The following is a 24,789-nucleotide window of genomic DNA, read 5'->3' as shown; positions in this document are numbered from 1 at the left end:
AACATTTAAAGTCAGTCTATCATCATCATATCATTGATAAAACTCAGTTTTGACTGAGTTACAGAAAAATCAACCATTTTTAGAATAACCTCTCTTTCATAGCATCTGACCCTGCAGAAATTTTAATTTAGGCTCTGGCATTTCCTTTGATTATAAGCTGTATTGTATTTAAGATAAAGGAAAGGATGGTGAAATTCTGAATCAGAACCATAATAAAAGAGACATTATTTAGGATCAAGTTAATTATCAGTAAGCACTTGAGAATGTATAAAGGAAGGGCAGATTTATTGGGGAATTTTCTGGAAAGGTTTTTCTATCTGAATCTTTCATTATTATATGTATAAAGTCCTTGTGATCATCTGAATCACTAGATGAATTGACAAGACAGAGAGTTAAATTTCTTTCAAGAAAAAAACACTATAGAAAGAAAAACAGGATCGACGCTTGTGGTTTACCAGCAGCACCATTAACTAAGATGGAAATGTCATCAGCAAATTCCACCAAGTTTTCAGCCTAAATGTAAATAGTTTTTCTAAGCCATCTAGGGAAACACAGGGCATAAACTTTTAAATTATGCCAAAGACTAATTAAAATAGATATGCCATAGATGTAATTGAATTCAACCTTATTACCCATTTGAGAGGATTGGTTTTAAGGATCAGTCTCACCCTTTAGTGCTTTTCTACAGCCATAAAATACAAGTGGATGTCTCCCCCACCCAATTCAGAGACACCCTGAAACTGAAGCCAATGCACCGAGAGGGCATTATGTTATATGACACATCCTCTTTAAAAGCCCAGGCTGTCTGACATTTGAAGAAATGTCAAATCCCAAGGGCCCGAATCCACTGTGACACATTCTGTTTATTATGTAGCAGCTTGAAGTTGGGGACTCAATGTGCATCTAACTCTACAAAGTTGTGTATTACTTAACGGGCGCTTTCTGATAAGACATAGAGGAAAACATCTGAAGTAAATGACTCTTGATGTTTAGCATGTTATCCTTACCACGACCTTGACAAATCAGATAAGTTAAGACACGGTTCTCTTTAAGTTGCTGCACTTGATGTAAAAAGACCACTGCCTTAACTCTATCATTTTCTTAACTCTAGTTTGGGGATGTTTCTGAGATACCTCCATAAATATTTCTCCTTGCAGGCACATTTTGAAAACTTATAAAGTATCTCTGTTATTTTCCAATTCTTACCAAAACTAGTAGGATGAAGGCATTTGAGAGAGATTGATTCATGTGAAAGTTTCATAAAAAAGAAACATCTCTACAACTCTGAGTTTACTCTGTAAAGGCAACATAGCCATATTATTCAAGAAAATGTCAAAGAATTTTGCATTATTGTGTTACTGCCACCACATGAATTTTCAACCCTCAACTTTCATCAATCACAACAGAATTTCTGGCATTTGGAACTAATTCTCATGGATTTTAATACCACAGAAATGGAATCTAAATTATTTATCAGTCAATGCTCAGAGGTTGTAACTGGGATATATTCAAGGTTAGACATCAAAACTCTGGGAAGAATTAAGATTGAAACACAAGTTTATAAAGATCCATATTCAAGAAGATAAAAAAATAATTTGTAACTTCGTAAATGTAGATCATACATAACTGTCAGTTTCCCCAATTAAGGGCACCTCATAAACCCAATGGTCTCTTCATGTAGCTGCTTTTTCTCTCTGCACCCTTAGGCATTTCTGGGCATCTAAAATCTATCAAGACAAGTCTAAACCTCACCAGGAATGTACAGCACTGATAAGTACAAGAAAAATTCTAGTTCTCTGCTCTTTATAAGCTAATTTATAAACGTCTTAATATGGATACATTGTTTTATTCTACAGATATTGCTGCATCTAGTTGATAGCAAAGTTTCCTTAATTTAATAACAAAATTATGAACATGCACCAGAGAAAAGCATTTGAACTTCCTTCTACAAACAATCCCTCAGATTAATCACAGATAACTGTCTGGAAGTCTGTATCAGGAGCTTTAATCATCAGCGTCAACCTGAATATGAACAATTATTTCTTCCAAATAAGCTAGCCTTCCCTATTCAGGAAGAAAAAACCCAGTTATCCAAAAACAATAACTACAACAGAACATATTCTAATCACCTACTACACTGGTTTGCAAGGTACTTTTTTGAATGGCTCATTAAAATGATAACATAATTAATTGCACCTAACATATTAACGTGCATAGACCTAGACTGGTTATACTGTCTAGATGCTACCTGATGGCTATTCTCACAACAAAACAAGCAAAATGTAGCACTTCAGTCCTTACAGAAGGCTCACAGAGAACACCATCTGGGAAACCTTTTGCATTTAAGATTAAAGCTCCACACAAGGTTTATTGTTAGCCCCAGCATGCGAGAAGGAACGGAGGGTGGAGGGGAGCGCTTACTTCGAAAATGCTCTGCAGCGTAATAATAGACATCCTCATAGCCCTCGTGGTAATCCTCTTCTGGTCGGTACTTTTTTCCCTTTCTTCTCCTAGATCTTCTTATCTGCTTGACAAAACCCAGGAAGCGGTCCATCTCTCACTCACCCTGCAGCCTGGCTCAGCCAGCACCAGAGCGGAGCACAGCCCAGCTGCTCCGGGAGCTGGGGGAGCATGAACGCCCAGCACCAACCCGCGCCGGACGCGCTACCCTTCCATCTGCCTCTGTGCCACCATCAACGCAGAGAATCGAGCCATGGGAGGGGGGACATCACAGCGATATGGGGTTGACAAGATTTCTTACTTTGCTCAATAAACTGTCAAATGTGCAACTTAGAAAAAAAAAAAAAGGAAAAGAGAGAGAAAGTGAAATGATAATGAAAGACTACGAGAAAAAACAAGCAGCAAAGCTTTGGACTTCAACACAAAACAGAACAAAGTTCAACAGGAGATTCAGCTGAGGCGAGAGGGGTGCCCGCGCTAGAAATGCCCTCTCCAGCGTCTCCATCATCGGGGCGGGGGTGGAGGAGAAGAGAGGGGCGGGGAAACTTGTTAGTCAATGGACTGAACCAAAGCTAGAGACTGCACCGACTCTTTCTTACCCGCTAATCCCACCCCCTAATCCTAGCGCCCCGATCGCAAAGCACGTGCTTGGGAAACTTCTTGGAAAGCTATTGTTTTGCAACGGGCAGACGGATTAACCCTTTGTGCGCGCTTGCATATCATATTCATGAGCAGCAAAGTGGTTTCATCCATATGTACTGCCTCTTGCTGACAAAAGTGTGCTGTACGTGTTAATTGGAGCAGCAGAGAGAAGGCTCAGCAGCTGCTTTCAAATGACACGTTTACCCGCTGGGCATTAATGTATTCCAATCGCTGTTTGATCTAAATATTGAAATGCGCTTCACAGAGAGGCTGCTCGTAGGCTAGGTACGGCAGATCACAGTAAGCAAATCAAGGAAACCACATGGTTTTAGAGAAGAGAAACACAAATAATCCAACTCGGCTTACACCAAACTCAAATCTGCACCTTTCTGAGTCGTTACACGTTTTAAAAATATATGAAAACAAATGGGCTAAATAGCAAATAAAACTTAGTTTTTGGTGAAGATGGAGGGGGGAGAGAAGTTTCAAAATATGTCACACTCTGTTCATCCTTTGTCTCTAAAATCACAAGCAATGTTTTCTCTAAGTACCACAATCAGAAACACTTCAGAGTAGACGAAGAGGTACTCTACAGTCTAGACAGGTCAGCGTCACTCATGGATCATTTTCTCTCTAGCTTCTTTCTTCAGCTCTTTAAACGAATGCAGATTTTTAACACTAGGAAAAATTCAATTTGTTTACAACATAATTAATCAAACATGTCAGCATATTCCCTACTAAACTAATAATATGCTGCAGCTCCCTGTTCCCAGAAACGTCATTTTTTAAAAAGCTGCCTACTGTATAAAGGTCGTCAATATCTATGCAATATCAAGTCTGTAGGAGGATTCCAGAGGGAAATGATTGCACTCTGCACTCTGTTAGATTCACAGGCAATCCACCTCTCTAAATTGAGACGGTTCTCTATTTTCAGATATTAATTGCTAATGATGGAGTAGGGAGACATTTACTTAGAGAGGTAAATATTCATCAACCAAGAATATTTCAGCTCTGAAATGTGTAAAAGTTAGGTTGAATGGTTACATGAATTTCCCCGATTCCTAGAGATTTCCCATTTTTTTTATGCCTATGAGTGAGTTTGTGAAGAGAAACACAAACTTAATGATGCTGACAAAAAGATGCTATAAAATGTTTTATGAATACCTTTAAACAAAAAATCACTTGTCCTTGGTTCCAAATCCTTTCTTTATAATTCTGACTCCCTCAACCAAAGTAAACTAAACAATTAAAAAACAGTGAACTACAACTTTGAAGATCTGGAGTCTAGATCTTGAATAGTCATTAAATAAGTGATGATAACAATACATAATCTCTTTATTTAATCCTCCTATCAACCTTTACAATGAGGTGATATTTCTATGGATGCAGAAGGAAGGTTCAAAGATGTCTTAGTGGCTTGTCCAAGATTGCGAAGGTTAACACTGCCAAGTACTACCTCGTACCAGGTACTTTTTTCATACAAATTCAGAGATTATCTTGTCTTTCTAAGAATTGTTTGCATTCCGTATTTCATTGTTTTCTATATGTTTGCTATTCACACGGGATTTGAAAATAGCTGACTTTCATTTTTAATTGGGCTAAACATATATTCTGGTGTATGTGATTAATTCGTCAAGTACACTTGACCCCAGAGATTATGCAGGCACCAAATTTTACCCAACTACGCCTGAATTATAACTCCTAAATTAGTGGAGTACACGTTCCTTAAGTTTTGTAGTTTTAAACTCCCAGTTTGATCTAAAAGGACTGACATTATAGAGCAGATGATGCTTCGATAGAGTGAAGATGCTTTTTACATAGACCAACTTAAAACATTCCGCTACAGTTTACTGATTTTTAATTTCAGTATTTAAAGAGAATTAGATTTTCTCAGGCAGTGGTAAGCAACTATTTTTGAATAGAATCAATGCAAAGTAAAATTGTCTACATACCAAACTTCATATTTCAGAAATAAACAGAAATTATGCTACAGCACCTTTCTATTATTTTCCCAGTTTTGAAGGATTTTATTTGGGAGGTTAACATTTTGGTATCTGATTATAATGACAAAATTTTTACACAAGATGAAGTTTGGCAGTGCTAAGGAAGAGTTTAGAGTTCAGCCATATACTTGGAGGGGTATGGTAGAGGAGAATAATCCTAGATGCTTGGGAAGCAGGAATAGGGCATCTGTTATTTAGAGGAGGTCTAGTTGGGTCACAAAGCATGAAAGAATGTGGCAGCATGCCATGTGAGGGAGGGGAAGCCTGTGTATATATGTCACAATTCAGAAGACAGAAGGCAAGACACTGCTGCTCTGCCTGAGGGGTGGTGCAGGTGGACCAGATCCTTGCATCAGCCTTCCTGTGTCCACCTCTCTGAATTTTTCCCATCTTCTATCCCAAATCCTCCATGTTTAGCAATGGAGGACCAATCTAAAATCTACAAGGACTTGCTGGTACGCAGCAGTTAGCTAACACCCCACAACAATTGAAAAATTAGTACAGTGAAGTTCAAGTCCACTCAGTTAGTTGTACTACTGCTTCTGTCGAGAAAATCGCCCTTTCACGCTGTAGCATGAACGCTGGTAAGTGGTGTGACTCACCAGCTATTGCACTCTTCGGTCTAAACAGATCAGACGGTTGAGAGGTTGCAAATGGCAGTTCACGGGACAAGTATCTCCCACAAATGTGTTTTGTTTGGCTCACATAAGTGTTGTTTGGTTTGTTTGTTTTTTTGAATTGGACCAATATCTAAAAGTCAGGAAATTCACAAATAATCAGACATTTGCTTTTTTCTTAAAAAGTCAAAAGATCAGGCAACTTTAGGCCCAATTCCAACATGGCAACTATTGATTAGAGCTGAGTGGTGGCTGCCAGCCATAAAATAACATATGCTTTCCTCTTAGTCACTGTCTTCTCCCCTCCCCGGGGCCAACTCTCTCAATCAGTTACCACCTGGCCCTGCAGGCATTGATGCCTGCGAACCCCGAACCTTGAACCTCGAACCTCGGGTGAGGTTCCAAAACACTGTCTGCTTTAAGAGAAATTTCAGCTCTTCTATATTTTCGTGTAAAGAAAGCAGATTACTATGACAAATTGGTTTTAGTTGAGCTAAATGTTCACTAAACTATAAAATTAAATTTCTTAGAAAAAAATTTGTTCACATGAGAAAATAAAGCAGGTTGAATTACTCAACAAAATGTGCTTCAACCAAGAACAGTAAATATATGTTAGTAAATATTTAAAAACAACAACAAAAAAGCTAATTCTTTTCTTCCTGAAAAGTAGGCAACTGCCTGAATAGCATTTACACAGTTTCCAAACTCTTCTGAATTAGATTCTCCATCCCCTTTTAGGAAAAGAGGAATAGACCAACTACTGAGATTAAATCTTCAATTTACACCCTTCCCTAGATCACTGATTAAGTAGTACCCTTCTGTGTTTACTTAGATTGAGTAATGGTTACAGTCTTTTCTGAGTAGCAGTATGGGACGTCTGGCCTACCAGAGAAATCTTTGAGACATTAAGTCAATCTAGCACTTTCAGATGCCACAGCGTTTGCACGTGTCGCCAAGAACTGCGGCAGAATCCCCGTGACCTTGGAGGAGACACTCTGACCCACTGAGGATGGCAGACAAGGGAATACCCGCTGGTCCCCGGCAACGAAGGTATTGTTAACCTTGCCAGATCCAACACAACTTTACTGTGCAAATAACTTGTAATATCCCCCTTCACCAGTCTAAATGCAATTCTAGATCACGGGACATATGCATACATAATTTAAACATAAAATGTCTTCATAATAATATATATTTAAATATATGTTTAATAATATGTATTTAAATTAGTAAATCTGAGGACACAACCACACCAGAAGATGTAGTTAGATCCTTGCACCTACTTCTAATGAATGATTTCAAACTTTAGAGATGATCAGAAGCCATTCCATACAATGTACAGAAAATACAAGGGTTGAGTCATAGGGACACCGCAGCAAAAATTAATATGTTTGCTCTATATTAAAATTGTGAAAAATACTTCATGTCAAGAGAATAAAATGACAAATCACAGACTGGGGGAAAATATCTGCAAAAGATACGTCTGATAAATGACTGTTATCCAAAATATACAATTCTTAAAACTCAACAATAAGAAAACAAACTACTTGATTAAAAAATGGGCCAAAGACTTGAACAGACTCTTCGCCAAAGAAGATACACAGATGGCAAAAAAGCATATGAAAAGATGTTCCACATCATATGTCATCAAGGAAATGCAAATTAAAGCAACAATGAGATACTACTACACACCTATTAGAATGACCAAAATCCAGAACACTGACAACACCAAATGCCGACAAGGATGTGGAGCATCAGGAACTCTCATTCATTACTGGTGAGAATGCAAAGTGGTACAACCAGTTTCGAAGACAGTTTGGCAGTTTCTTACAAAACTAAACATACTCTTACCATATGATCCAGCAATCACACTCCCTGGTATTTACCCAAAGGAGTTGAAAACTTATGTTCACACAAAAATCTGCACTCAGATGTTTATAGCAGCTTTACTCATAATTGCCAAAACTTGGAAGCAACTAAGATGTCCTTCAGTAGGTGAGTGGATAAATAAACTGTGATACACCAGATAACGGAATATTATTCAGTGCTAAAGAGAAATGAGCTATCAAGCCCCGAAAAGACATGGAGGAAACTTAAATGCACACTGCTAAGCGAAAGAAGCCAATCTGAAAAGACTACATACCATATGATTCCAAGCATGTGACATTCTGGAAAAGGCAAAACTATGGAGATAGTAAAAAGATCAGTGGTTGCCAGGAGTGAGCGGGGAGAGAAGAATGAATAGGCAAAGCACATAGGGTTTTTAGGGCTATCTACAGAGTAGAAACTGCTCTGTATGATACTATAATGGTGGACACTTTATTATATATTTGTCCAAACCCACTGAATGTACAACAGCAAGAGTGAACCCTAGTGTAAACTACAGACTCCACGTGATGATGATATGTGAACGTAGGCTCATCGATTGTAACAAATGTATCACGTCTTACTCTGCCCTAACTACACTTAGATTTCCTAGAAGGAAACACTGTCTGTTGGTGTACCAGAATTAAGTCCCTCTAGACAGAGTCACCAAAGCCCTGCAATCAACAAACGCTCCAATTCTTACATTTGTTTAAGTAATGAAAACACTTGTTTTCACTGTGAAAACAAATAAATAGTAAAACAATAGCTCATGTCCAAACAGCGCTCATCAAGCCTGAAGTAAAGTACTTTCAATGTAAAAGTAAACTTTTCCTTCGCCTTCCTCAGGCACACAGATTGGGGTAAGTGGACACACCCACACAGAGACGGGCATTCACTGTTCCTGGCGCTCAATACATCTTGCTGTTGCATTCATATGACAGCAATGCCAGGATACCACGGTTAACAAAAGATACAATTCTAAGGACACACACTTTTTTAAGAATTTAGATTCACAAAATATTGATGTTAGAGATCATTCCCAGATTCTCTATTCCCCCCTCCCCACCAACATGCCAACCCCAGGTTCCCACCAGTTCACACTGGAAATCCTACACCGCACATCTCCTGAAGCATCCCTGACTCTGCCCTGGGAACAGAAGAGTGGACTTCTCCTCTGCATTCCAATGGAACCTGGCTTCTGCCTCTTCTCCCCTCACAGTCTAGTTAGTTCATGTACAGTAGCCACCGCTACTAATTTGAGATATGCAAAATGGTCTGCATATTTTTATTTGATGTGCTATCTTTATTTCAAGGAAAATTATAAATATATATTTAACTTATTTATGACTTTTAACTCTCTTGGCTATTTTTTCTATAAGGCTCTTTTCTGTAAATTAACCAACAATAATAATAATGACAACAAAAACAACATCACACTTAAATATTTCTTGCTATGTGTCAGTCTTCAAGAGCATCACGTATTCACTTAATCCTCCCACAGTCTTATGAAGCTGGTACCAGCATGTATCCTCATTTGTAGATGAGGAAAGGAGATACAGAAAAGTTAACTAACTTGCTCTCAGCCACACAGCTGAGGGTGGCACATTTACTAGTCTGAAATGAAATTCATAGATTATATAACCTTCACACATAAAATTTAAAATATATATAACCTCCTAATAACAAACAAGGCAGTTTAGAGTTTATGCTCTTAACTAACATGCTATGCTGCCTCTCGAGAGTTATTTTACTTTAACAGTATTTTTTAAATGATGATTATAACAAATTGCTATGGTATTTAGATGTCACTGTATACACTCAAATGAGTGATCTAATGGATTTATTTAAAATTCATAATATGCTAGAAATGACCTATTTTGCAAATATTTAAATGATGAAAAGTATGATGAAGAACTTGAGATGTGAAGTTAAAAATCTGTGAAGGGAATGTCTTTGTTTTGAAAAAAATGTTTTAGACCACTGCCTAAATGTAGTGGTGGTACCTTTTCACCTTCGTATCCTTAGCTGGGAGAACATGTTCTATGCTCAGTGTCTGATGAGTGGAAGAAAGATGGAATGAAGAGTGAGTAAATGGATGAATGAATAATTAATTGAATGAGGCTAAAGAGACAAGAGGCCAACCTAAGCTTGCTCACTGAGAGTGGGAGAGCTGTTATATAATGTAAATACAGCTGTGTCCTGCCCCACGGGGCTAACGGGTCACGGAGAAGACAGGGATGTGAGAGGAGGCATGAAGACACAAGTTTTGGCTTGCTGCCTTGCCCTCCTGTGACGCTCCAGGAGAAAACACCCATTAAGCCACGGCCCTTTAAGTGGAAACAGATCTGAAGGAGATGCCTGGAGCTGACCTAAGCCACAGCCTGCAGCCAAGCCCACAGGTCTTGCAGTCTGCCAAGTTGAGCCCAGCCTTGATTAACCCAATTGCAAACTCGCCACAAACCAGTGAACAGAAGAATAGAAAGGATCATTGCTGTAAACCCTTGGATTCAGAGAGTGGCTCAGAATGCAGCGTATAGAACGTGCGACTAAGGTACCACTGTGTCCCTGTCTAGTACAGTTCCCGCTGCCCTACAATGTCTATTGTTTATCTGTCTTTCCAACTACACTGGGAGGTACAGAGGACAAGAGCCCTATCTTACTGATGCTTAGGTCTTTGGTCTCTGCACAGAGTAGATGTTACATGTTTAAAGATGGAATGAATGGATGAAAGAATGAAGTTTTACGTAATTTCTGAGGTTTCTTTCAGTTCTACTTGTAACCACTCAAGCCCCCACCCCCTCACTGAGTAGATGCAAATACACATTGGGGAGCCTCAGAAATAGCCCAATGCCTGCCTAGGAAATAGTCCCAGCACAAGCCTGGTAATGATCATCGTTCCTGCTGTTCCAAGAATGCACGTCTTGACACACAACACACTCACGAGGAGAATCCTGTCTAGGTCCTCCAGAAATTAAGATCAGGATGCGAAAGAGTCTCTTCAGTTTTAGGATCAGTAATGGTACTTGTTAGAAAATCTAAATTAGGCTTGGCCTTAATTCTTAAGGGAAAAAAAAAAACACTTCTTACTTTCTTTGGGCCTTGAAAAACCCATTTCTGTCTTTTTCTACGTTATTTATTTTTAACCCCCAGTAGATGGTTTTGGAATTGGATGTTTCCAGAATTCTGGATTATGGGAGAATAATCTCATAATCCATGTAGCCCAAAGGCCAAACCAAGGAAAGAAATTCTGGTCTATCTATTTAAGTTTCATCAATTCTAACTAATTGCTTCATGTCAGGAAATTTAGCCTCATAGTGGGAACAGAAGTACAATGTTATCAGGAAAGGCTGGAAATTGGAGTACCCTCAATTGGTCAACTTTAACCTCTATTATTCTGTTTTTGTACAAAGACTAAATATTCTTGAAAAAGAAGTATAAACTATTGGATTACTTTTTTCAAGAAGAATGACACAAAATCATATAGAGGCTGTTGCTAAATCTTTCAAAATATCCAAATCAGTTTTGCAAGTGTGCATAATATCCATTTTTTGCCTAAGTTAAATTTTTTTCTGCACTTACTTTACTAAATGGGTGTACAGTATACTGAACAGGTACATAGTACCGTGCGCCTTTTAAGTCGTTCACTGCTGGGGGTGATGCAAGGTTAAATAAACAGAGAGAAGCATCTTAGTCCAGTCCATACTTGGTAATATGTCATTAAATGAAAGGAGAATGCTGTTCTGTTCATACTCTCACCCATGTACTTGGCCCCCACTGAGCTCCAGATTCATACAACCATATCCCACTTCCTACTGAGACGCCTAATACGCATCTCCAAGATAACAAGCTCAGAAACTCCAGGCCCAGCCCTCAAACCCGTACCCGGACCCATTACAGTCCCCATGTTGGTAAACAGTATTATCCTTCCAGTTGTTCCAATCAAAACCAGTCATCCTTGATACCTCTCCTTTAGACTACCCACATCCAATTTATCAGCCATGCCTTCAAATAAACCCCAAATCTACCCACTTTTCTATGCTCCACCGCTACCCCAAAGCCAGCCAGCGTTCTTTCTAACCAGGCACCTCATTTCTGCTCTTGCTGTTTTCCAGACAACAACCAGAACGATCAGATTAAACATACATCAGATAACGTCACTTCCCTGCTTAAAACTCTGCAATGAGTTCCATGTGCTCCTATTGCACATAAAATAAAACTCCACAGTCCTTATCAGGGCCTTTAAAGCCCACGTCAAGCGGTCCCAGACTGCCTCCCAGCTTATCCTCGTGTTGCTCCACAGTGACCTGGAGCAATTCCTGGCCCTGGCACAATGCCAAGCTCAGAGTCTCGTCCTTCCTGGTCACTCTGCATTAAATGCACCAAGATCTCTGCATGGATGGGTCTCTTTGTATTATTCAGGTATCAGCTCAAATTTTTTCTCCTCCTGGTGGGGTCACCCCAGATCCCCCACTATAACATAGTCCCCACAGTGACTTTCCATGATAACAGCCAGGCACTTCTCCCTATCAGAAATTACTCTGTTTGAGCCAGCTCTCATGGCCCAGCAGTTAAAGTTCAGCTCACTCCACTTCGGCAGCCCAGGTTTGGTTCCCAGGTAGAACCACACCCCTCATCTGTCAGTTGCCATGCTGTGGCAACAGCTCACACAGAAGAACTAGAATTTACAAGTATACACACCTATGTACTGGGGCTTTGCGGGGAGGAAAGGAAGAAAAAGGAGGAAGATTGGCAAGAGATGTTAGCTTGGCAAGAGATGTTAGCTTAGGGCAAATCTTCCCCCGGAATAAAAGAAAAAAACTTGCAAAAAAGGTTTTAAAAAAGAAAAGAAATTTCTTTGACAACACACTGACTTGTATGTGATCTGTTTCCTCTCCTCCAGGCTATGACCTCCCTCTGTGTGAGTAAGGACCTTCACCTTCAGTTACCCGGCTCTACCCTGCCGGGGTGAATGGTGCCTGGCCATATAGACAAACAGTAAGCATCTGTGGAATGAATGAATCAGATTTAGTGTGAGATAAAGCACACACTGTTCATGGAAACACACTATTTAAATTATACCAGGGCCTTTAAAGTTTCCTTCTTAAAAAGGGTATTAAACACCAAAATCAGCCAGCAAGGATATAAAATAGGGCCAGTTCTAAAGGTTGCTCAGAGCTGGCATGGATTAAGTAGCTAACACGTCACAAATGCTAAATACATTTTATGGAGTGAATAAAGAAATCCTTAAAGGTATAGACATTCCAAAAGCCCTTTGAAGCTAATGGCTTTAAACTCTTCACTAAACTTGTAGCTAAAGCTAATATCAAGTAGAAAGAGGGCTGAGAATTCACCCATCTCCTGTTGCACACCCAATGCTTAATAACTATTGAGTGTGCAACATATATATGGGAGCAATTGAACAAGTAAATGCACAAACAGATGAATAAACCAGCCAAAGGTTCAACAGTAAAAGTCAAGGAGAGAAGCAAGAACCCAGGTTAATCCAAACTAGATAAACAGCTCTTGAAAAATCAACAACTCGTAAGCACTTTGACAGCAAACCAGACAAGTATGCTGTAAAAGACAGCTAGAATGGGGGGGTCTAAGAAATGGCTTTACGAGAAAAAGGCCAGGAAGGTAAGATGAATCATGTGAGAAAGCACTTAGAGAAAGGAAAAGAAGAGAAATTGAAATTAGATTAGTCATCACAACTTGAAAAAAAAGTGAGACATAGGAAACTATTTTAAATACCAAGAAAATGTTCCTGTAGCCAAATGAATCAATAAAAAAAAAAAACCTAAGCTTTTTGAATGCAATGTTTTGGTAAAATCAACCAACCAACCAAGAAACCTAAATAAACAAATAAATGTGTGCCATTTAAAAATAATTTTTTCTTGTTCTCTAGTAGCCTGGAAGGACAAGTGGGAGAGAGAGAGAGGGAGGGAGTTGGGAAGGAGGAGAGGAAGGGAGAGAGAGGGAGGCAGGGAGAGAGGGAGGGAGGAAGGAACTATGATTGAATTCCCAGGCAATAGAAGCCAGCAGGTAATATATTGTTCAGAACCATCAATGTAGAGCTTAAGTGGATCCAGTGAAGTCTCACAATTACCTAAAAAGACTTCCTAATCAGCACGATTTTTTCCCTATCACTTGAAGCCATCTAGCTGCATAAAAATAATAATATATTGCAGCTAGAAGAGACTTTCTAGTCTAAATCTATCTACAATACATTATATCTTCAGGGAAAATACAAATTCTGATACTCTGCATAGTTTTGAAGCCCCTATAATACTCAGGTGACACATTAGCATTTCAAATTTGGAAATTATTTTTAAGTTTTTATTTTTAACTCTCCTATGCTCATTCCAACTTTAGTTATTGATTGAACATTTTAATTAATTTTGCTTGGTGGAAAAAAATCTTTAAAAAGTGAAAGAATTATCTCAGTTATCCAAGCCCTTTGAAGCCTAATACATTGGGAATCTCAGAATGACTGCCTGGCATTTCCTTTTGCAAGATGTCTAAACAACCACAACAAATTTACAAATGCAGACATGCCACGGTGAAATTCCATTTCACGCGCAGTAAGCAAACATTATCAAACTATCATCACTGTCCTCCACTGTCTTTTTCACTCAGAATCTTGTAGCCAATGGATGGTTGACCTTGAAATATTTCACAGATGGATGAATTGGCTCAGTTTATTCATCAATTTGCAGACTAGCAAACTCAGCCTATATGTATTACTGTTTAGGCAGGTGGCTCCATGCTTTATTCAATAAACAACACAAATAACTAGTGATTAGACAGAATCAAATTAGAGACCCAATTAGCAATTATTCAGGGAAAAAATCTTCTAAAAATAATGAGTATTTTTTCTGCATTCAAATTTCCTTAGAAATTTGATTCTGCTTTCATTTCTTAATGGCAAATTTCTTTAAACAGTTTGCATCAATTTCAATGAAAGCAGGAAAATCCCTTCATTGAAGAAATCATCAGATTACACAGGGGTTTTGGAAACTAAATGAGGATTGAGTGCTATAGAGCGCTGGGTATTTACTCACCGATACTACTGTATTCAGTATTTACCTGCATTTTTAGATCGTATACAAAAAGAAAGTTTTCTTTATTTGAACACATTTGGTTTTGTAATACTGCTGAATCATTTGTCATTCTCAATTTATCAGTTGCTCAGTAAATGTAATAAAGATACAACATTAAAACATGCAGGAAAAAAACCCTCATAATGTACTTTATAATTTTGATGCCAAAATTCCACTTAGTATGTGAGAACCTTCTGTTCAATTCTTATTTATTCAGTCTAAAAATTGTTACACAGTATAAACTTTCAATTACAACCTATTGAAAAGGCAAATCGTTGATGCAGATTTTACACCAGGGAAAATTTCTTTGACTAAGGAAACATTAAAACTGACAGATATGAACTAAACAAATTTTCTTTAAAGTTGCGATACACCAGTAGGGGCGCTCTATTCCGTGAGCCCAAAAGTTAGTATTAGTCATGATTTGCATGTAAGTCAGTTATCCATACCCATATTGACTTTTTCTTTCTTATCATTGGTGCATCACTGAGTAAATTTCTTTCCATAAGCAGCACCCTAGCAACCTCAAACTCTCCAGAAGTGATGTAGCTATTTTAATGATGTAGTTAACATTGAACTCCTGTTCAAAGCCCATCTACAGACAAGAATATCTCAGGACTCTTTCTGTAATGCATATTACAGAAATGAAATTCAATTACTTTTGCACAGTAACGACTGTCAAAGTTTAACTCGCAGAACATATTCATTAACCCTATCACAGCTGCTCTTCACACAACCCACGATCCTCTGCTCACTCAACCTCGAGTCCAAGGGCAAAACTTTCCTGTCACTGTCGTCAGCTGAATGTCTGAGCACATACTTTTCCATCTCTTCATTCGTTCTTGCAACAAAGAATTTGCTGAATGCCTACCATGTGACCAGCACCACTGAGCACTAGTGATACCACACAAAATGAAAAGCAGACAATGACCATCTCTTAATGAAGCTTATACTCTGGGGGAAGGGAATGGCAGTTTACAGAAAAAGTAAATAAACAAAGCAAATCTGTAAGGAGGACCTACACTGGACATTTATATCTATATAGAAAGTGCTCCACACACATTTGTTTAGAGAATGAAGCAATTACCATTTAATTCGCTCTCCCACTGGAACCTTACTAACAAAGCAAGTCACATCCCATTACGAGGCACCACCCAGTGATTCTCACGGGGGAGGAGTCATAAGATGGGTGTGTCAGCACCGCCTGCGGAGGAGCTTTTTCAAACCCACCAGGACCCTTCAAGACCCTGCTCAGGGACCCCTCCTCCAGGAAGACTGCCTGATGTTTACCCTCCCTCCTCCCCTCCAACGGGTCTAGGCTTGGGAATTACAGCATCCTGGACTATTCTACTAATTAGGACCTGGGTCAGGTGCTTACACAAGATGGGAGGTTTCTTTCTCAGGTTTCTCATGTTAAGGTCTGAGCTGGTAGATGGTGGCTGGGGGTTGGGAGAGAGTAGGTGGTGCTGTTATATAAAGTCATCCAGAGATCTGGGTTCATTCTATCTGAAATGTTATACTTGAAATGCTGTCCTGATACTCCTGAGTGTGACTCACCACTGCCATGGCCAAGTTTCAGCCTGAAGGAAGAGGAAAAGAAATAGTCAAGTTTCCTTTTAAGAGCAGAACTGGTAAGTTGCACATATGACTCCTGCTCCACGCCATAGCTAAATGGCCACACCTTATTGCAATCAAGGGAGGAAAATGTGGTTTCTCTAGCTGGGTGGCCACGTGCCTAGCTAAAACGTGGGAGTTTCTATTAAAAAAGAATGGGGGAATAAGTCTTGGAGGATAACCAATTTGTCTCCCCTCACTTATTTTATTATAGCATTATTATTCTCTGCTGTAATTGAGACCTTATTTGATCTTCCCTGGGACTGATCTCATTCTGTTCAGCAAAGAGGCAGTTCTATCCATCTCTGTTTCCCTGTTACCTCGCAGAGAGCTTGCCGTCTAATGGGCACTCGCTTCCTGGGGACTGACTATACTAAGGGCTCTGTTGAAATTTCATTTTCTCTGTACAACAACCTAGTGAGGTAGGTGCAATAATCTCATTTTATAGTTGCCGATGCTTACTAACTTACCGACTAAAGACTCAATAAATTATGGATTCAGTATTTGAAACCAAACTTATAGGACTCCTCAAGTCCTCTGCTCTTACAACAAACCATGCCGGTGCATTTTAAGTAAACAACAAAACTCGAGGCTACTATATTAAAATATAGCCTCAAAACCTTACATTAGAGAGGTGTTGGAACTTTCCGATGATTATTCTAACATTGACAGCCTTATTTTTATCCTATACCAATATAAATTTTCTGAATGATAAGAAACAAGAATTCTGATGATAAAGACTTTGAACTTCTCACAGAATCTTGAAAACATTTGGAATAAAACAAAACTAGATCCTTAGCCACTTGAGCTCATTAAACATTGTCATATCATTTGCCTCATGATTAGGGTTGTCGCCCTTCATATTTAAACTAGAGAACTGTGAGGTTTTTTAATAACACTTTTTTCAATTTTAATTTTATTGTGGTAAAAACACTTAGTACGTGATCCACCCACTTAACAGATTTTTAAATGTACAAGATTGTTACCTATAGGCACCATGTTCTACAGCAGATCTCTATAACTCATTCATCTTGCACAACTGAAACTTGGTGGGAATGCAAAATGGGGCTGCCCCTATGGAAACCAATGCAGAGGTTCCTCAAAAAATTAAAAATAAAACTACCATATGACCCAGCAACCCCACTTCTGGGTCTTTATCCAAAAGAAGTGAAATCAGGATCTCAAAGAGATATGAGCACTCCCCTGTTCACTGTAGCAGTATTCACAATAGCCAAGATGTGGAAACAAATGTCCATCGTCAGAAGAATAGAAAAAGAAAAGGTAGTATATACACACAATGGAATATTATTTAGCATTAAAAGGGAATGAAATTCTGCAATATAATAACATTTTAACCAATGCAAGGTACTCTTTCCTCAGAAAACAAATAGGATTTTCTCCAAGAGTTTGAGAAACATCAAGTTAAAATTAATTATGTTTCTCAACAGCAGGACTTAGTGCTTCTATGCCACTTCTACGCCACAGCGTACCGTGACTGTCTGAAAGGCAGCAGACTTACTTCACTACAGTCCCCGTTTTTTCCCATGGAGACTCTCACACAACAGCAGTGGTTCTTAAACTCTTCTGTCTCAAGAACTCTTTATTCTCTTAAAAATTGTTGAGGACATCAAAGGGCTTTTGTTTATATGAGTTACATCTACTGATATTTACCATATTAAAAATGACAATTTGAAAATATATTACTAATTCGTTTTAAAATAACATGTTGATATAAATAACAGTTACAAGTTAAAGCTCAAATTTTATCATTGGAAACAAATATTATCTGTTGTTATCTTTGAAGTGATAAGCTCCTTTTGTTCCTTTTCAAGAAAATGTCTGCCAAATGCCTAAGCCTGAACAACCACGGTTTGCCCGTCAGTTCTTCCAGGAAAACATTATTCTATGGGAAGTGGCTAGTTCAGTTCACAACTCAAACAATCAGCGAGAGCTTTTCCTCGAGACAGCCACAGAACTTGGCATGCAATAGAAGTGCTTTAGGAGCACTTCTTGTTTCATAACATAGAATGTTAAAACCATGTTTATTACCTCATCAAAGACATTCTTAAGTGAAACCTGCTTTTTGTTTTTAATTGCAAGTGTGTGCTGGTGAAGAATATAATGATGACTACAACCCTTTGGTGCCACTGTCGTGGTGCTAAATCTCGAAAGAGGTTGTGCACCATTGGGTAACACCAACTAACATGGACCCCAGGGGTGCGGAGACCACACTTTGAGAATGCTGTTACACAGAATTACTTGCAAGTAAAAACAGATCATAGCCTGGGTTTTCTGTTATTTGCTCCAAGTTCTAACAAAGGGTTTCCCAGAAATCTTAGTGCAATTTAAAGCTTTAATAATTTCAGAAGTATAAATGCTAACAACTTAGTTAAATGTCTTTTACACATATTTAGTTCAGTGCATTTGAAAGAATAAATTTTTTGTCTAACATTTTCGCCTGCAGATGCTTCCAGATGGATTGGTAGAGGAGGCCCTTTACTTGGCTGCCTCAGTTACCAGATCTGCCTCCATTGTTTTTTTTTTTTTTGTAGGTAATATTCAAACTGTTGTGTATGTATCAAAATCTTGTTCTTTTGGTGACTTTTAAAGCTGAGATTACAAATGTAATCCTTTCAGTCAATGAGCTCAGCTGATGAAAGTTTTTACAAAGTTTAAAAATCAATTAGAGGGGCCGGCGCCATGGCTTAGCGGTTAAGTGCTCGCGCTCCGCTACTGGCAGCCCGGGTTCGGATCCGGACGCGCACGGACACACCACTTCTCCGGCCATGCTGAGGCCGCATCCCACATACAGCAACTAGAAGGATGTGCAACTATGACATATCACTATCTACTGGGGCTTCAGGAAAAAAAAAAAAAAAGGAGGATTGGCAATAGATGTTAGCTCAGAGCCGGTCTTCCTCAGCAAAAAGAGGAGGATTAGCACGGATGTAAAAAAAAAAAAAAAAAATCAATTAGAGCAACGCATAGCATAAGGTGGTTATGTTGAAGTGTAATAACACACATGAATATTTTAACGTTAAGTAATCAGCCTTTCAAATGTTTTCTGTAAGTAATTACATTATATGATTCTTAGGTCTCTTGTCTCACAGAGCAAATATGGTAAAAACACATGAACTAAACCATTTTCTCAACAGTTAATAAATATTTATTAACTATTATGTACCAGGAATTGGACTGGGCACTGCAAAACATCTAGTAAAGGAAGCTTTTAAACAACATACCTTGCTATATTGAAACTATATAATGCCAGTACAAAGTAGTTTCTGAGATTTTTATGCTAAAAAATGTCAAACTAAACTTATCATTTTTAATATTCACCTAATTCAACCTAATCCTATTCTAGCATTTATAGTAAAATTATGAGCTTGGTAGAGACGAGTAAAATTTAGTAGGAACTTTTACTTGACATTGTTTTTAAAATAATCATAAGATAATAAGTACTATGAAAATGGTGCTAAAGATTTTACATCTCAGCCAAAACACAGAAAGTTACAGGTGAATAAAGGTCACTGACAACTGTCATTTCTTCACGGATGCTGTGAGTACTCAATGCAGAAGCACCATGACATGGATGATTGTGGTGCTTCCCTGACTTCTTGCTTTCCGACACAAGAAATAAAGAATATTTCTTTAGATTCTGTTTCTAATGTTCTAACAGGTTGAGAAAAAGTTAAACAAATGTCAGTATACAGAAATAAAAACATTATCCTTGCCGATACAATTTAGTCAAAGTTATGTTTTAATTTTTAGCGCTGCTAACTAGTTTCTGTAGGGAACCCGAAAAGTAATTAGAAATCTCTCTTATACATACTCACTTTTCTGGGTTTTAGAAACAAACAACCCCTGAGGTCATCAGCCACACCCCTCTTCTGAAGCAGTCTTGTGGAGGAAGGTGGCTTTGATGGAAAGGAGGGGACTGAATACGAGATCTGGAGCCCATCAGAATGAGGGGGCGTCCATGTACATCTCAGCACAGAACAAAAAGTGGAGGCTGTGCTGCAATCAGCTCGTGACCTACGCAGGGTTGTGAGCGTCACAGGCTTGGCCAACCACATTCATCCCAGGAAGAGCACCCAGATGACGAGCACTTCTTTCCTTGGACCAGAGAAGGAAGAGCAGCTAAGCGATGGTGCTGCTTCTGCCTTTTGTGTGTGTGTGCACAAATAAGCGTGCCTCCTTCTCTTTCCAGATACTTGGTATTCAGAGAGCACCATGCTGTTGAAACACGTAGGTGGGCTAGGAAGAAATGGGTTGGACTGACTTGTAAGTGACTTAACAGAAGCCCAAAAGCCCACACTGCAACCGCCCTAGAGGCAGAACACCTGCTAGAAGGCGGCTTCATCGTCCTGCTTTCTGATTTCACCTGTAATGCTTTACGGCTGACAAAACCTTCCACTTTCTCAGCACGCCTGAGAAAGGTCAGTATGTCGTTCCACTTATAAAGCCAAAGCTGGTGATGCAGAAATAGGTCTCTCGCTGAAAACAGACCTGGTTACTAGTTCCAGCAGAGCCTGCTAACTAACTGCATGACCTTGGGCAAATGACTTCACCTCTCTAGAGTTGTTTTCTCATCTGTAAAACGAGGGGATTGAACAACATGATAGTTTATGTGTTTGGCAGCTCTAACATTCTAGAACTATCTAATTATATATCTTCAGACAGGTAAACATCTTGAATATCAAAATTTCCTAGGAAATTAACAGAACGTTGCAAAGAATCATTTTTTACAACGTTGTGCTATTTGGTACGTGTTGGTAGTGGTTCTCAAGTTACTGCCTGTGTGTTTGTTGTGGGAGATTAAAATTCCTTGTGGATGGAGATCTCTAGATTTCTATGTGGTTAATTACCCAATAATGTCTAGTAAAGTGCTTTGCACATTAACATTTTCATGATAAAAATGATCAATGACCATTTAAAGCTTCTCTTGCGAAAGTACTGGTTTATAAGAAAATTACACCTCCATTAAGAGTCGTCCTTCTCCTTCATCAGTATTTAGTCTGTAGTCTGGCACCTAACAACCACAACCATCCATCTCTACAGCAGACAAATTCAGATTTGTACTTTGACTGAAAAAGTTAGAGACATTTAATAGAAGTAATACTGGAAATCAAGTATTTCCTCAGTAAACACCACCGGTAATGCTAGGGCATCATTTCTCTGTGCAGATGCTTTCCAGACCTGAGAATCCTGGTGCTCACAGCACTTGAGGTGGGCTGGACTTGCGGGAAAAGAGTTTGGAAAGGATGGAGAGCCGAGAGCACAAGCCTCCCTCCCTCCTGGGCCCCAGACAGCAACACATACCCACGGCTTTTCCTGCCACGTGTGGACTAAATTTCTTATCAATTGGACAATACATAGAAAAGAAAATGCAATGCCATCCTCAACTCGGAAACAGGGAGCTTGATGACTCCCAAGGGTAACCAGCTCCAACTCTGCTGAGAGCTCCGTCCTTTCCAGGACAGAACACAGAAAGGAGCTCCGATGTCATATGGACCTGATGTCTCATCTTTGTACAAGCCTGACAAGTTTTCAAATCTCATAGCATCAGCAACGATTCCCATAGCTTAACCATGGCAGAGGTGCCCTGAGTCAGCCAGGATTTAGAAAAAGATGGGGGGGCACAATCCCTAAACACTGAGAGGTTCAAGGAAAAGGCATTGTAATCATCAACCAGAAAAATCAGACACACACACATACACATACACACAAAACAGTGGGAAGTAAAGAAGGTGAAAGGCACTCAAGAGGCTGTTTCTGGGCTGCTAAAAGGAAATGCTAGATGGAGAAAAGAGATGAAGGGAGACGCGGCACGAGCTGTTGAAGCTCCAGGCCCACACACGGCCTCCACACCAAGACTGCCTCCCCTGAGTGGTCAGTCCTTGAAGGGCACCGGGCACTTACTGCTGCCCCGAGGCATTTACTGGGTCTTTCTGATCTGACAGCTCAGAGGATTGCACAGGGCTGTGGCGTTGAAGGTGGCCAGCCTTGAAGGTCATGAAGTCCAAACACCACCTCCTCCCCACCAAGTGGATCCCTTCTGCATCATCTGGACCAGTGGTCGTCCAGTTTCTCCATCAGTTTGCCTAGTGACGAGAAGCTCATTAGAGTTAAATAACTGGGCTTTGTCTACAGGAAGCACAGGGGGGCTCATTATTCAAGGATAACTGGTACCAAGAAAAGGCCACTCAAAGTGAATCCACTTAAAAGAGAAGCTAAATTTCATAGTACAGAACAGAAATAAGAAGACTGGAAAATGGAGCCCCCAAAATGAGTCAATTATTGACTTTGATCGTTTTTAGAGGGGGCGTAATTTTTAAAATTTTACTGGAAATTTATATGCTAGCATAAAATTAAATGACAGCAAAATTTAACATCCTTCACTTCACATTGGACCTTCCCAGTCCAGGCTAGAAAAGGTCATTTTAGTTCAAGTTTTCACGGGCTCTATTAATTTTCCCCAAAGTCTCCCTTAATCCCTTGACACACAAATCCTTCTCCTTTGAAGAGCCTATATCACCACTCTTCTTGTTACTTTTCATCTTCAATTTCTAACTAGTCTACTTCTACCAACTTGAGCAGTTGGTCCACAGCTCCTTATCAATCTCAGGAAACTCCGAATCTTTTGCAAGATTTTCAATTTGCACTATTCTTATTGTCAAGAAGAGTAATCAGTAACATCAGATACTTATGGATCTCTTAAAAGGGAAGAGAGACTGACTGAAAAGAGGGGCAGGGCAAAGGCAGCAGTGAACACAGGAGAGGTGTTTTCCTAAGAGCAGGCTCGAAAGGGGTCAGTTCATTGTGCATTTTGTTCACGTTATAACCATTTTTGCTTTGTAATTCATCGAACAGGGATTTTTCTAGCATTATTGTTATTACCTTTCTCTGTGCCTTTAAACACAAGACATGAGAAGTTAAAGACAGAGTTGGGCTGTCCTATGCAGGCTCATATTATTTAGAACCAAGGCATTAGCTCTTTCCTTCCGGGGAAGCCAGTTTGCAACAGAAATGCCTCCATCCTTGTTTTTAGGGATTAGTAAGCAGTGAGATCCCAGGGTCTGGAGTCGTTTGCTTGCCATCCTGCTCTCTGTTACTACATCTGAGACTCTAGGGAAGGCATTTACCCTCGTCGTCCCACAGTTTCTTTATCGGGAAAATGGGCATCACGGTAGTACCTACATCACCAGCTGCTTGTGAGGATTACTGTAAGTAGTCAGGACCCAATGACGTCTGCTGCTGCTGCTGCTGTGATAAAATGAGGGGGATCTCCTTTGGATAAGCAATAACAAATCCCTATTTTCCTTTCTCAAGTAACAAAACTATATTTAAAAATGTTAAAAAGCATCCTAGGAGGCCGGCCCCGTGGCTTAGCAGTTAAGTGCGCGCGCTCCGCTGCTGGCGGCCCGGGTTCGCATCCCGGGCGCGCACCGACGCACCGCTTCTCCGGCCATGCTGAGGCCGCGTCCCACATACAGCAACTAGAAGGCTGTGCAACTACGACATATCCAAGTATCTACTGGGGCTTTGAGGGAAAAATAAATAAAATTATAAAAAAATAAATAAATAAAAAGCAACCTATGTCTCTAGAATAAAAATTATGATTAAGAATTTAGGAACTCACCCTTTGACTAATATTCAGAGTTTTTATGATCCCAAAGTACTTGTAGAGAATTAGGCAGATACGTGAAAAGTTAGCAAAATGTTATTATACAGTAACTAAATCTAAGTCCTCAGTTCTATTACCACTTCAAATGCTACTGGAGTTAGAGATTTACAACATCACCTAGAGTGATCTCTGCCCTACACATATGAGATGAAAATGAAGTCACTGAAAAGAAAAAACAACAATGTATTAACTTCTATCTGACAAAAAAATAAAAGGAAGGAAGGAATGGTTTCCCTCCAAAGTTGAAAATTTAAAATGTCATTCAACTAAATTAAAATTGAGGTGAAGGTGGGAAGAATTCTCACATTCTGAATATATCATAAGGTCAACTCCTCCTTTTCAAATACTCACTGGGTATAATCTGTGTTTTTGGAAAATGCATAGAAGAGAGTCTGGGTAGAGGGAAATCAGTATATAAAAAATCCTGAAGGTGTTGTATATTTTCTGAAATGAGTAGCAGCTTGTTTAATGCCAATGGCCTGGACTTCTCTACCTTTCCTCCTTGAGGTAAGTTTTTAGATGTGGAGAAAAATCCAGATTCATTGTATTAGCACCCGTTGTTACATAACAATTAAAATAACACACATGTGTTGTCTCACAGTGTCTGTGGGTCGGGGGTCTTGGCGAGGCTTAGCTGGGTCGTCTGCCCAGGGTCCTACAAGGCTACAGTCAATGTGTCGACCAGGCTGAGATCTCATCTGAAACTCAGCTGGGGAAGGTCCACTTCCAAACTCACCCAGGTTGTGGGCAGAACTAAGTTCCTACAGTTGTAAGACTGAGCGCTTCGGGTTCTTGCCGGC

At 39.4% G+C, this 24,789-nt stretch overlaps 1 protein-coding gene across 8 annotated transcripts in view; it reads right to left on the bottom strand.

Annotated features, from left to right (window-relative positions):
* Positions 1-24,789, bottom strand: part of GRIP1 (glutamate receptor interacting protein 1) — a 632,136-nt gene that overhangs the window by 382,111 nt on the left and 225,236 nt on the right. For 6 of the 8 annotated variants that reach the window (XM_058557689.1, XM_058557690.1, XM_058557693.1 and 3 more), the window contains exon 1: positions 2,422-3,375. The exons of the other annotated variants lie outside the window; for them this stretch is intronic. In XM_058557689.1, the coding sequence (XP_058413672.1) occupies positions 2,422-2,554 (133 nt within the window). In that variant the 5' untranslated portion in view covers positions 2,555-3,375. Of the gene's footprint in view, positions 1-2,421; positions 3,376-24,789 lie in introns of those variants that run through there. 8 annotated transcript variants of the gene reach the window in all.

The sequence above is a fragment of the Diceros bicornis genome, chromosome 17 (genome assembly GCF_020826845.1).
Source record: "Diceros bicornis minor isolate mBicDic1 chromosome 17, mDicBic1.mat.cur, whole genome shotgun sequence".
Lineage (NCBI taxonomy): Eukaryota > Metazoa > Chordata > Mammalia > Perissodactyla > Rhinocerotidae > Diceros > Diceros bicornis.
Note: the sequence above shows the minus strand (reverse complement) of the source record. Positions and strands in the feature narration are given on the sequence as shown.